The 15,216-nt window shown below is 33.2% G+C and overlaps 1 protein-coding gene across 7 annotated transcripts in view; it reads left to right on the plus strand.

Annotated features, from left to right (window-relative positions):
- Nucleotides 1-15,216, plus strand: part of ZFYVE9 (zinc finger FYVE-type containing 9) — a 193,486-nt gene that overhangs the window by 116,993 nt on the left and 61,277 nt on the right. For all 7 annotated transcript variants that reach the window (XR_009049626.1, XR_009049625.1, XR_009049627.1 and 4 more), the window contains 4 exons: nt 832-1,001; nt 5,623-5,743; nt 9,996-10,118; nt 12,021-12,176. Coding sequence is in view for 3 of the 7 variants with exons in the window: in XM_057710762.1 (XP_057566745.1) it covers nt 832-1,001; nt 5,623-5,743; nt 9,996-10,118; nt 12,021-12,176 (570 nt within the window). In the remaining 4 variants the exon portion in view is untranslated. The remainder of the gene's footprint in view (nt 1-831; nt 1,002-5,622; nt 5,744-9,995; nt 10,119-12,020; nt 12,177-15,216) is intronic.

Below are 15,216 nucleotides of genomic sequence, written 5' to 3' on the forward strand. Positions count from 1 at the left end.
ATTGACATTATCATACTTTTCCCCATTTCCTCCTCTTTTCAGATCATCCTTTAGTCATACTCCTTGTATTTGTATGAGCTCAGGCTTTCATTCTTAAAATCTTTATTCTCTTTACTCCATTTGTTGTTTTTGTTGGTCTTCCCTAGTCTCTCTTTGTTTTGGCTGCTTGAATTGATTTTCAAAAGTGGATTTAGAGAGATCCTTTTGTCAGACTTAGTTTTCCAGCCTTTCCCCATCCTTTTACTAAAATGCAGACTACTTTCGCACTGCCAGATCAGTCTTTTTCTTCTTCATTTACACTTTAGCCAAGGATCTGGTCAATTTGCTTCCCAATTCTTACATATCTGTGCCAACTCTTCTTTTATTAATAATTCTTCAACATTCTTCAGGGCATCTTTTGCCCTTTAAAAATACTGTATCACTTTTCCAGATATTTTATACCTATAGAAACCTCATACTTTTAGGAGATGTGGATGTCTATTTCTAGGTATGTTTTCTCTATTAGTTTATTTCCTAGGCACTTCAAACACCTTCCTTGGTTTCTCTCTTAGTGGTATGGAACAGAGTATGTGACATAATCATAGGCATGTTTAATATTTTAAAGCAAAGTGTTTTAAATCTTTACATATAAATTATAGAAGTAAGGAATATATTTACATGTGTATTTTTATTAGTTTATAACCACTTTTATATAGTTACAATTGTATTTATAATTATAAAATGCTAAATAGTGATTTATTTGAATATCTGAAATTGGTGACCTTCTCTTCTTGATGTTAGAAACCCTACCATTGTCACAGTGATGCCTGTTTTATTTTCTGGCTCCTCAAGTGGCTCAGCCCAGAGAGCAGAGACGAGTTTGGTTTGCTGATGGAATCTTGCCTAATGGAGAAGTTGCTGATGCAGCCAAATTAACCATGAATGGAACTTCCTCTGCAGGAACCCTGGCTGTGTCACATGACCCAGTCAAGCCAGCAACTACCAGTCCCCTACCAGCAGAGGTAAGAAAACAAAACAGCAACTAAAAGTGAGTACTTACATTACTCAAGCATTGTGCTGCCTCTGTCTTGCCTTTTTTCTAAGTTGAGTGACCTTTCTGTGGAACCCTATAGACTTTGGATACAGCTTAGTGCATGTGTATGTATGTGTGTGCACATGCTTGTGTGTGTGTCTAGGTGTAAAATAAATGTGACAGAATCCGTTATTCTTGTTTGTTCTATATTTGGAAGTTTTTTTAGGAGAGAGATTCTTCTAAAGGTTGTTCTCAGGTGAGCTCAGTCTACCACTGTAGCTAGAGGTTGTGCTAGAGCGATCCCTGGTTCCTTGATACATTGGTTTTCAAAGCATATTCCCCAGGTTCTGTGGTAGCTGCCAGGGAGTTGCTGTGGTGAAGACGGGCCAGGAAATATGAAAGTGGCTGAGGAATGCTGTTCCTTTGTCTTCAACCCAAGCATCTCTACTTTTTTCTGACCTACCTGTTGTGTTTCCATGTAAGATTTTTAAAAAGGATTCTGAAGCTTAAAAATAAGTTGAAAAACCACTGACTTAATGGATGGAAGATTCGTATAATTTACCTAAGGAAACTAGCTCATACTGTGCTGTCACATTTACTGTCTCTATAGGATATACTGGTCATAGTTTGGGGGCTAATTTTCAGAAGGGTCAAATATTAGCTGCATTTTTTTGAGTCCATGAAAGAATAGAGCCACCTAGGAACATAATTGGAAAGTATACACATAGAATCCTTTGTACAGTGGGTCCCTTTCTTATTGCTCTTTGCCCTGTTGAATATGGTGGTCAAGACTATAATAAGGTGATTAGTTCCAATTAAGCATGTGTGTCTGTCTTTTTTTTTTTTTTTAAATAACATAAGAGGATCAGAGTTTGGATAAAGTTTTTACTTTTGAAGTTTTCATGGTTACTATTTATTTATATTTATGTTCAGTAATATTTTTCTAGAAATTTACATAATTTGTGGATTTGCTTGTAATTGTAATTGCATGTTATTAAGATTAGATTTATTGACATGGAGAGCTAAATTTCCTATTTGGTGAAGGTACATTAAACCATGTCACTGTCTTCAAATATTTCTAAGCCTGATTTGGATGATTTTTCTGTGGTTGCAGAGGACAACAGCCAGAACTATGACTTACTCTTCTTTGTATCTGTACAGTAACTTTGTCAAGAAAATTCTTTTTTTCTCCAGTTGTTTATGTGGAAAAATTATAAACCCACAGAAAAGTTACAAGAGTAGTACAGTGTACACCTATATAGCCTTCACCCATATTCACCAATTGCCATTTTGCCACATTTACTTTACCCCTACACACACACACACACACACACACACACACACACAGAGGTTTTTTTGGGGAACCATTTGAGGATTAGTTGCACTTTATCACTTAATACTTCAGCTTATGTTTACAAGTCATTTTCTTATATAAGTATAATACAATTATATGAAAAGATTTTTAACATATAGTTCTATGTATTATCAAATATATAGTCCATATTCAGATTTCCCCAATTGTCCCATTATATTCTTTATTCTTCCATTTATACACATGTGCATATATATATATATATTTTATTAAATAAAGTCTTTTTTAAAAAAATTAGAATCCCATCAAAGATCACAATTGCCTTCAGTTCTTACGTTTCTTTGATTTTCTTTAATTTAAAATAGTTCTCTTACTTTTTTTTTTTTGCCTTTCACATCATTAATATTTTTGAAGCATTTAGGCCATGTTTGACATAAAGTCTTTAATTTGTGTTTTTCTGTTTTTTTCCTCATGATTAGTTTCAGATTAGATATTTTTGGCAAGAGTAATACTACCGTAAGTGATGGTCATTTCTTAGTGGAACTTATCAAAAAGTGTCAGTTTGCTAATTGGTTAAATTGATGTCTCCTGTGATTCTCCACTGCAAAAGTAGCTTTTCCTCTTTGTAATTAAAAAGTAAAGTGAGGGGTGATACTTTGAGACTGTGGGTGTCCTGTTCCCCTACAATCTTTCAGCCAGTGATTTTACTGTCCTTTGACAATCTTACCTAATTCAGTTATAACTATACTGTTTATACAGTGATGGCTTTTTTCTTTCTATGAAACTTTTTATATCTCTTAAATTATATGATAGGTTCTTAAAACAAATTTTTTGAATGAACGAGGGAGCTCTAGTGAATTATAGGGAAACAAAGTTCAGGTCAGTTTAAGAGAAACTAAAACAAGTTATTTATTGTTGTTCTCTCACATTGTTCAACACTCTATTTTAGTATTTATCTGGTAAAATAAGGGAAAACAAATTCTTTAAGGCCAGAGTTGAACATGTTTTTCTCATCTTTATGACCTAGTAGAGTGCCTGGCACTTAAAAGGTGCTCAGTAAATGAAGCAAATTCCTTTTCCCAGATGATATTTAAGTAGAGGCCAGATGACCACTTCTTATGATATTAAAAGGTGGATTTATGCATCATTAAATAGCAAGTTAGAATAGGTTTCTTTATTTCCATTAGGCCTTCAAATCAGTAATGGTTAGCCAATAAAATTTTCCAAATTTCCTTATAGGATGATGTACTGAGAAAACTGCAGAATTTTTAGCAAAAACCCACTAAAACTTACAATCCTAAGTTATAGATAGTATAGACAAAATGTATGATAAGACATAGGCATATTTTTTTAAAAAATAGTTTTAATCTTTATTGAAGTATAAAATATATATAGCAAAGTCCTTAAGGAGCATTAATCCTTAGGAAACACATGAACATACATATATGTGTGTCTCTCTATATATACATATAGACACACACACCCATGTAACCACCACCCAGGTAGAGACACACAGAACCTTTCTATCTGTAGAAATTTCTTCTGTAGAATATTTCTGTAAGAAACTATAGAATCTAGTTTCCTTCATGGCCTTTTTCTGTCAATTCTCGTCCTCTTTTCCGCAAGGTAACCATTATTCTGACTTGTATCACCATAGATTAATTTTGCCTGTTTTTGAATTTCTTGTAAATGGAAAAATATATAATGTTTTTGTCTAGCTTCTTAAACTCTAATACTTTTTGAGATTTATCTGTGTTGTGTGCATCAAAAATAAATATTTTTTATTGCTTAATAATATTCCATCATATGGCTATACCACAATTTATCTATTTTCCTATTGATGGACATTTGGATTGTTTCCAGACTTCAGCTCTTTGAGTAAAGCTGCTATAAACATTTTTATACTTGTTAAACAGTTTTTATATGCTTTTCCTTTAACTTTTTTTGAAAGCTTTCTGTTTTAAAAATTGAAGTATTATTGATTTACAATGTTGTATTACTTTCTGGTGTAAAGCAAAGTAGTTCAGTTATACATATTTTATATATATATTCTTTTTCAGATTCTTTTGTTATAGGTTATTACAAGATACTGAATATAGTTCCATGTGTTACACAGTAGGACCTTGTTGTTTATTTATTTTATATAAACTAGTGTGTATTTGTTAATCCCAAACTCCTAATTTATCCCCTCTCCTTCCCCTTTCGTAAGCATAAATTTGTTTTCTAAGTCTGTGAGTCTGTTTTTGGTTTGTAGATAAGTTCATTTGTATCATTTTTTTAGATTCCACATATAAGTGATATATGATATTTGTCTTTCTCTTTCTGGCTTACTTTGCTTAGTATGATAATCTCTAGGTCCATCCATGTTGCTACAAATGGCATTATTTCATTCATTTTTATGGCTAATGTTCCAGTGTGTGTGTGTGCTCACGTGTGTGTGTGTGTGTGTGTGTGTGTGTGTGTGTATCACATCTTCTTTATCCATGCATCTGTCAGTGGATGCTTAGGTTGCTTCCATGTCTTAGCTATTGTAAACAGTGCTTAAAGCTTCTATTTCTTGTTTAAGTTAAGAAGAATATAGAGTGTATAGGCATCATTTTAATAGATATTTGAGCATATTCTATTAAATTGTTAATTAAGTGGATTTAACCCCACTCACAGTGTATTTTGCAACATTATACTTTATTAAGTAGTTAAGGTGATCTTCATATTAATTCAAAGAAAAATGAACTCAGAGTTTATTTTCATTACAAAGTAAATGAAAACTATTTTATCAGTTAAGTTTTTTCTTTTTTATTGTTGTAAATTATACATAACATAAAATTTGCCATTTTAAACACTTTAAATTATATTCGCATTGTTGTACAACCATCACCCCAATTATCAAAGTTATTTTGAAAAAGCAGTATCAGTAAGGCTTTAAGTAGACTCAAATGTAGTAAAGGTTCAGAAATTATGAGATAATACTGTAATTTTGTTTCTGTTGCCAGTGAAAGTTTAAAAAATATTCTTTTATGGCAAAAGAAACCTTGGTAAAAACGGCTTTAACACAGGTTATAAGACTTTTCTCTCATTACTATCATTTGATGATGCCAAAAGGAGAAACTATACAATTATAAACATTTTCATAGTATAAACCCAGTCCTTGGGAAACCACAGGTTAATGAATATCTTGTGCTATCTTCAAAAAAGTATGAATTCAGAATTTTCACTTTAATTGCCACTTGTAATCTTGACTATATTCTGCCAAAGTCTTGAACTCTCTGTAATGTTCTCTTTGCTAATTTGCTTTTCCTAGACGGATATTTCTCTATTCTCTGGAAGTATAGCTCAGGTTGGAAGTCCTGTTGGCAGTGCAATGAACCTTATTCCTGAAGATGGCCTTCCTCCCATTCTCATCTCCACTGGTGTAAAAGGAGGTATGTGGACTTAGATATTTAAACAGGGATATTTATATATACCAAATATTGCCTTCTAATTAAGGAAAGGAGATAGAATTCAAGTGATAACCGCCCTTCTCTCCTCCAACAAAAAAGGTGACTACTCAGTGCCATGAAAAGCATTGTTGCTGTTACTGATTGTTTTAAGAGAAGATATTTATGCTTTATGTTATCAGTTTCATTTGTTGGAAGGATATAATATTATTTTTAATTGTAATATAAATGTAGCTTATTGGCAGTTCTTTCTTTGTATCCCAAAGCACATAACACTCTGAAGAGTTGCTTATGGTCTAGTATTGGCCCACGTGATACAGTCAGTACATTAATTTAACTTTTTGTCTTAAAGTACAGTACACATTCAGAAATGTATATATAGTTGGAGAGCACTGAACCTAAGTATCAAGTTTTTGTTAAAAAATATTTTTAGTGAGTCCTGGTAGGAAGCAAAGTTACTAATCAGTCAAAAGAATGCTTATCTTTATGTGAAAGTTTCTTGTTGATAGATATAGATCAGCATCCAGTCAGCACATTTTCAGAAGATGGTTTATCAATAATCTCTCCTCAGTTTTGTCGTAGTCTTTTACCTGGTCTCCTTGCTTTCATTCTTTCTCTCCTTTATTTAATCTTCCACATCGGTGCCAGTTATCTTTTCTTTTGAAGTATAGTTGATTTATAATGTTATGTTAATTTCTGGTGTACAGTAAAGTGATTCAGTTATACGTGTGTGTGTGTGTACACACACATATATATTCTTTTCGATATTATTTCCCATTATGGTTTGTTACAGGATATTGAATATAGTTCCCTGTGCTATACAATAAGACCTTGTTATTTATCCATTCTATGTATAATATCAATAGTTTGCATCTGCTAGTCCCAAACTCCCAATCCAACCCTCCCCTGCACCCCCATTCCCTGTACCCCCCTCTCCCTTGGCAACCACAAGTCTGTTTTCTATGTCTGTGAGTCTGTTTCTGTTTCATATATAAGTTTATTTGTGTCATATGTTAGATAACACATATAAGTGATATCATATGATATTTGTCTTTCTCTTTCTGATTTACTTTGCTTTAGTATGTTAATCTCTAGGTCCACCCATGTAGCTGCAACTGACATTATTTCATTCCTTTTTATGGCTTAGTGATATTCCATTGTATATATATACACCACATCTTCTTTATCCATTCATTTGTCGGTGGACATTTAGGTTGTTTTCATGTCTTGGCTGTTGTAAATAGTGTTTCTATGAACATAGGGGTGCACATATCTTTTCAAATTGTAGTTTTATATGGGTATATGCCCAGGAGTAGGATTGCTGCATCATATGGCAACTCTTTTTTTAGTTTCTTGAGGAACCTCCATACTGTTCTTCATAGTGGCTTTACCAGTTTACATTCCCACAAACAGTGTGGGAGGGTTCTCTTTTATCCACAGCCTCTCTAGCATTTATTTGTAGACTTTTTAATGATGGCCATTCTGATTGGTGCTAGGTGGTACCTCATTATAGTTTTAATTTGCATTTCTCTAATAATTAGCGATGTTAAGCATCTTTCCACGTGCCTGTTGGCCATTTGTATGTCTTCTTTGAAAAAATGTCTGTTTAGGTCTTCTGCACATTTTTTTGTTTTGTTTTGTTTTGTTTTGTTTTTTTGATAGTGAGCTGTTATGAACTGTTTGTATATTTTGGAAATTAAGCCCCTGTTGGTCAAATCATTTGCAAATATTTTTTCCCAGTCTGTAGGTTTTCTTTTTGTTTTACTTATGGTTTCCGTTGCAGTGCAAAAGCTTGTAAGTTTGTAGGTCCAGTTATCTTTTTAAACATAGATATTATAATATATTGTTCTTGCTTAGAAAATTCAATGGGTTCCCAGTGCCTTCAGTATAAATTACTTACCTTGGCATACAGTGTTCCTTGTAACCTCATCTCAACTTATCTAATTTTTATTTCCAGCCAACACCCTAGTACTTTACAGGCATACTATAGATTATTTACTGTTTTCTGAATATTCACATTTCATATGTCCATGCTTTTTCTTATGCTGTGGAGTAGTGGGAAGAGAATGGACTTCAGAGCTGGACAAGCCTGAGTCTTAATCCTGGTACCAGTCCATTACAGCTGTATGATCCAGTGGGCAAGTCATTTATCCTCTCTGAATCTTTTTCCTAGTTTAAAAAAAAAAATTGGGTAGCTATACCCACTTAAGAGTCATTATGAATAATAAATCAGATTTCATACCTGAAAGTACCTAGCAAGAGAATTGGTACAAAGTAGGCACGTAATTAATATTTTTTATTATCTTCCTTTCCTCTGTGTAGACTAGAATACCCTTCTATGTGCTAGACTCCTTGAATAACTGCTCAACTTTTCAAAATTCATATTTATTTATTATTTTTGGGGGGGCAAAATTCATATTAATGGAAAACTTCTCTGAGTCCTGCCTCTGTCTTTGTAGTAGTGTTCAAATAGAAATTATCAGTTATCTCTGTTCAAGTAGAAATTCTTATAGACCATTACTATATTAACACATTTTTCATTGTAATTGAGATATTTTATAGGTCTGTTCTTTCACTTAGACCATGAATTCCTTTAGTCTGAATTCATGTTTGTGTCTTCTTCTCCTAGCATGGTGCTGGGCCTATTTTACGCACTCAGCAGTGTTGGCTGAATGTATCATACTATCAGGTTCAGCTTGGGGACTTCCCTAGTAGTCCAGTGGTTAAGACTCTGTGCTCCCAGTCCAGGGCCTGGGTTTGATCCCTGGTCAGGGAACTAGATCCCGCATGCCACAACTAAAGATCCCGCGTGCTGCAACGAAGATCCCACGCGCCGCAACTAAAACCTGGCACAGCCAAATAAATAAATAAATATAAAAAATCCAGCTTGTGTCTCAGATAGTTCAACAATGAACTTTCATATAAAGTTAAGCATTCTTTTAATTGTATTGCAATATAATGCCTTTGCTCCTTTACTAGGACCCTTTAAAAATATTCTTTTGCAAGTAAATTTGCTACTTAGGTTTCAAATTTCGGTTATTTTAATAAATCTTAAATTAATAAGAAATTAAATTGGCCTACTCTCTTGTTAAAATAGTTAAGATTGCAGGGTTCCATTTTCATTAAAAGTCACATCCATTAAATCTAATTGTCAAAACCTCTCCTACCAAGAAGCAGCAACTTGTTAACTATTGTGTATTCACTTTCTTAAACCATATTACTATCTCTTAACCAGAATTTTGCTATTTTGTATTCCAGTGGAAAAAATTAATTAAAAACAATTTTTTAAAGTCACTCAGTATTTCTTTTTCCAATAAATATTTTCATTGATAGAGTATACATTTCAAAAATACATTTTGGTTTCTATTGGTCAGTGGAAAATGGCGTTATTTTGTTCTGTCTTGCTATCCCTTGATACATTTTATATAAGACCAAACGACATGCAACTTTCAGGTTTTTAATTCCTTTCCCTTATCTGTAGATTCCACAGTGTTATTACTCATGATTTTGACTTCAAGCTGAGACGATGACTGTCATTCAAAATAGTGTTGCTGAATATTACATACTGTGTTTACAAAGATTAAATGGGAAGGGTTCTGTGCAGTCTCAAGTGTTAACTTGTCCATGCTTAGAATCTGATATATGATTTACTGCTGATTTTGGTGATACATATACTGAACTCTTTCTTGACTTATACTTAGAGGAATTGTTTCGTAAAACCAGTTGCTTATACTTCTATTGTCTGGGTGCATTTTTTTAAAGTTTGATTTTTTAATGGTAAAAAAATCTCAATAATACAAAAAGATATAGAGTAAAAAGTAGGATTTCCCTCTGCTTCAACCCCTAGACCTCCTTTCTAGAGGGAACCTATCACTTCCTTGTGTATCACAGATTACTTTGTGTTGGTCTTAAAATGTGTAATATGTGAATTTATTATTATGATAGTGGGAGGATTTTTGTTAAATCAAAGAGTTGTTTTTAGACTGCGGCCTAAACCATTGTGTGGAGTGTATATACATAGGATAACCATGTTATCATCCAAATAGGACTGAATCACTTTTGAGAATGAAAAGGGCACTATTAATATGATACTGGGATTAATATAAACCTGTGTTTACCCTATCTATAAATCAGTTGCTTATCTGTTTCCTGTGGATAGTAAGGCCATTCCTCCATCAGATTTCTTCCTTGATTTGTCTCTTTTACCAATCTCTTACATTGTTTTCTCCCCTTACAGACTATGCTGTGGAAGAGAAACCATCACAGATTTCAGTAATGCAGCAATTGGAAGATGGTGGCCCTGACCCGCTTGTATTTGTTTTAAATGCAAATTTGTTGTCAATGGTTAAAATTGTAAATTGTAAGTTAGAAATTTTTTTAATTGAAATGAGATACTGAGTCATAGATAATAAAGCTTTTAAATTCATTACACACAAGTATTTTTATATAGAGCCACATCTTAATGAAAACTGAGTACTGAAGGAGTTGGTTTGTATAAAATTATATATCCCCAAGGACAAGTGTGGGACTGAGACTCTTGCTTTTAGTCAGAGGGGTGAGATAGGTGCTTTCTCCAGGGAGGAAAGCCAAATGAAACTTGAACTGATGTGAGTTAAGTTCTTCCTGAGATGGATATGCTAAGTCACAACTCACCACAACTCCAGAATAACTGGAGGTGGATAAATTATCCAGGGGGTTAATTTACATGCTAGGTTTAAATCTCAGAAACTTTAATCATGGTGCAGAACCTCATTTGGGAGAAGTGTTAACTACATATAATAAAACTTTAGCACATCATAAATTAGGATTCAGAAGAAACTTTTCAATTCTTGGTACTAGCTTCTTAGGCATCAGAATGAGAGAGAGGGGACAGTAACTTATAATCTTGATTCCAGTATGATATTGGAAAATAGAGAATTCATTTATCCTGGATGAATGTTAATAGTCAGAGTTTTGGAGAGAGGAAGGAAGCATTGGGGAACAGTCCTCCAGTTCCCACTGTGATTTGTTTTAAGTTGTCCTTGGAAACCAGAAACACCAACATACTAAATTCCTTAGAGGTTCTATATAAATGAAATGCAGATATCTGGTTTGTTAATCACACCCCTGTATGTTTGCCAGTTACTAATGCTTGCTACCTTTTCTTCTAGGATCAAATTTTAAAATAATTTGCTTGAAATTTCAATTTACCATGTCTAGTTTTTAGGTTATACTTAGAAAATAGCTAACCTAGAATTCCTTGTGTGCACCATCTTAATACAGTTGGATTTGGAACCTCTTGTTAAGGTATATAAGGAAACGATTCATGGAGTGAAAGAAAGGGATCTTTTATTAGTGTTGATTTACATCATGATATCCATAATTTTATTTGAACCCTTTTTCAATTCTATTGGGGATCTTGTGTTGGAGTACAAATAATAAAAGTATCAAGGATTGAATATTATTTTAAACTACATATAGCTTGTGCTGTTGTGACTCTCCATAGCCTTAAAGTAAAGAAGTGGAAGTAATTAGTCCAGAAAAGCCATCCATTTCATCACTTTTTATAGGGTGAAGTCAAGTAAAGTCTTCTTGCTGATTATCTGGAATATTCTTCCAGGAAGGACTGTAATTTTAAATAGCTAGACTCTTTCAGTCACAGGTTAAATTTAATGTGTACATCAAAATATATTTTCTTTAGGCCATAGCCTGAATCTAAGGCTATAATAATGGCTTTTATTTTTTTTTTCTTGTTTCTAGTTTTAATTAAATAATTATTTCCCTTGGTAGAGTGATTTAATAATTTTGTGTGTGTGTGTATATGTATATGTATGTATGTATGTGTGTGTATATATATATGTGTATATACATAGCAGAATATATCCTTTAAGCATTACAGCCAAGGATGCGTAGCTTGGTTTCTTTCATTTTTAATGGAATGTTGTTTCTACTTATACCTTTTTATAATAGAAGTTAAAGGTTTTTAGTGCACTTTCTTTCACTATTACTTCTTTTACTTCCCTTCCAATTGTTTTTCTAAGTGTTTGCTTAGAGCAGGAGGCATCAGTATGTTTTATTTTCTGCAATAGTCCTTTGGCTCAGTGCAGTGACAGTTCACAGTTGATCTATTTTATTCTTTGGTGATCTATTTTATTCTTCGGTGTATTATAACAGCGTGATCTATTTTATTCTTTGGTGTATTATAACAAAGATTTCTGTGCATTTCTTAAGGGTAAGGATTGAGAAGAATGTCTTCATTTGTGTATTTTTATTTCACCTGTAGATGTGAACAGGAAGTGCTGGTGTTTCACAACCAAGGGAATGCATGCAGTGGGTCAGTCTGAGATAGTCATTCTTCTGCAGTGTCTACCGGATGAAAAGTGTTTGCCGAAGGATATCTTTAACCATTTTGTGCAGCTTTATCGGGATGCTCTGGCAGGTGGGGATACTTTATGACTTAGTCTGCACCATTTACAGATGATAAAAAAACTTTGGACTCAGATGCAAAATAATAGTCTTGAATTTGAAAGCCTAGCATTGGACTTTGGTATTATTGGCAAGTTAGAACTTGGCATGATTTGAGGAAGTTATAAATTTTAATACTTTATGTGATGCAGTTGTTATTATTTTACAATGGCTAGAATCAGTGTTGTAAGATAATCCATTGACCATGATGTAAAAATATTTTGCTTTGAGGGGCTTAGGGGACATAGTATTGGTATCTGGTAGAAGGAAGCATAATGATAACTACTTCAGATAACAATATTTATATAATCATAATGTAAATATTCATTTAAGTTTTAAGTTTCAAAAAGCATTAACATGGACAACTTTATTATGTTTTCAAAATATATTGTAAATATTATTAATGACAATGTGAAAGTAAACACATGGCTATTAGAAGTTGGAAAAGACTAAGGATACTAATATAAAGACATACTATGAAAAGTTGAGAGAGGAAATATATTTAAGTGTATTATTTGACATTACGAAGTTAACCTTCCCCTGATTTAACAGAGGAGGTAACAAGTAGTGTAATTGAGCCAAGTTCTCATTTATCCTGATAAAAGTCAAAAAATAATATCTGTAGTTGATAAATAGGGAAAGAGTAGTATAAGAACTAAAACAAATGAGTAGTAAAGGAGATTATCTCTGAGAAACAAAGGTGGGGTGGGGTGGGGTGACGGTAGCAAAGGTATTAAAATTATTTTCATATATTATTGGATAATGTTTTATAAGTATGTTAAAATAATAAATTATTCATACTTTCTGAATGCAGGTAATTCCCCTTGTGGGATTCCATGCCAAAGAAACTATCTGAAATGTAAAATACACTTTTTACATGAAAGTGTTTTTTATAACATTACTTAAATTTAACACAAAAACTTAAAGGCAAACTAATTGCCCAGCTATAGGAAAAAAGTTTGAGTGTGTTGTACTTTTTAGATGAATGCATCTTTTTTAGAATATTTTTTAGCTATAAAGAGTAATATTTTTATGGAAAATGCTCTTGAAATAAGTATAAAAGCATGATATAAAATTGCATCTTTAATGTGATTATAGCTTATGCATAAAAAATTATGCCTTTATGTCTTAATTAGTCTCTATGATAATTTAGGTAAAATATTACACTAAGGCAAGATGCTGTGTTAGAAACTGACCACATGATACCTGTGAAGTACAATTCAGTATTTACTGTTCAGTATTTGTGTCAGTTCCAAAATATATGGGGTTAATTTGAAGTCAACTGGAGCCTCTAGGCCTTAACTTCATTCCAGAAATTACTTGAAACATTCTTTTTTTCCCCCTCAGTTTGAACATATTGAAATTGCATGTTTCTATGGGTTTTTAGAGGGCATCATGGACTAGAGCATGGGAGGTTCATGAATGTCTTGATTAGGAGTTTGTCCTTTATTCTGCAGGCAGTGAGGAGCCATTGAAAGAAATGAGTGACATAACCAGATTTGTGTTTTAGAAAGATGACTCTAGAAGCAGTATGAAAATGGATCAAAGTCTGTATGTCTGGTAGCAGGTAGAGCAGTTACAGTGGGTAAACAAACTTATGGTGGATAAGCACTAGAATACTGCATAACAATGAAAGATAAACAAACTGCTGATATATGCAACAACATGGATGAAGCTCACAAACAGTAATGCTGAACAAAAGAAGCCAGACACAAAAAAGTACATATTATGTGATTATATTTATCTGATTCTCTGAAACAGGCTAAATGAATCTGTGGTAATAGAAAGTAGATCAGTGTTTGCTGGGGGTGATGTGGGGGTGCAAGTGCTAGAATTGACTATAGAGGAGCCCTGGGAACTCTCTGGGATGATATAAATGTTCTGTATCTTTTTTTTTTTAATTAACTAAAGCTCATACTTTATTCAGAATAATTTCTTTTTTTTTTTCAGAACTTTTATTGAGATATAATTGACATACAATAAACTGTATATATTTAATGTGTACAATTTGATATTTTTTTTATTAGTAATGTATATATGGCAATTCCAGTCTCCCAGTTCATCCTCCCCTGCCCCCCACTTTCCCACCTTGGTGTCCATATATTTGTTCTGTACATCTATATCTCTATTTCTGGCTTGCAAACTGGTTGTTCCTGTACCATTTTTCTCGATTCCACATACATGCGTTAATATATGATATTTGTTTTTCTCTTTCTGACTGACTTCACTCTGTATGACAGTCTCTAGGTCCATCCATGTCTCTACAAATGTCCCAGTTTCATTCCTTTTTATGGCTGAGTAATATTCCATTGTATATATGTACCACATCTTCTTTATCCATTCATCTGTTGATGGACATTTAGGTTGCTTCCATGACCTGGCTGTAGTTAATAGTGCTGTAATGAACATTGAGTTCATGTGTCTTTTTGAATTATGGTGTTCTCTAGGTATAAGCCCAGTAGTGGGATTGCTGGGTCATATGGTAATTCTATTTTTAGTTTTTTAAGGAACCTCCATACTGTTCTTCCATAATGGCTGTATGAGTTTACATTCCCACCAACAATGCAAGAGGGTTCCCTTTTCTCCACACCCTCTCCAGCATTTATTGTTTATAGATTTTTCTAATGATGCCCATTCTAACCAGTATGAGGTGATACCTCATTGTAGTTTTGATTTGCATTTTTCTAATAATTAGTGATGTTGAGCATCTTTTCATGTGCCTGTTAGCTATCTGTATGTCTTCTTTGGAGTAATGTCTATTTAGGTCTTCTGCCCATGTTTTGATTGGGTTTGTTTTTTTGATATTGAGCTGGATGAACTGTTTATATACTTTGGAGATTAATCCTTTGTCTGTTGATTCGTTTGCAAATATTTTCTCCCATTCTGAGGGTTGTCTTCGTCTTATAGTTTCCTTTGCTATGCAAAAGCTTTTAAGTTTCAGTAGGTCCCAGTTATTTGCATTACTGTAGGAGGTAGGTCAAAAAAGATCTTGCTGTTATTTATGTCAAAGAGTG

This window comes from Hippopotamus amphibius, chromosome 1 (genome assembly GCF_030028045.1).
Source record: "Hippopotamus amphibius kiboko isolate mHipAmp2 chromosome 1, mHipAmp2.hap2, whole genome shotgun sequence".
NCBI lineage: Eukaryota > Metazoa > Chordata > Mammalia > Artiodactyla > Hippopotamidae > Hippopotamus > Hippopotamus amphibius.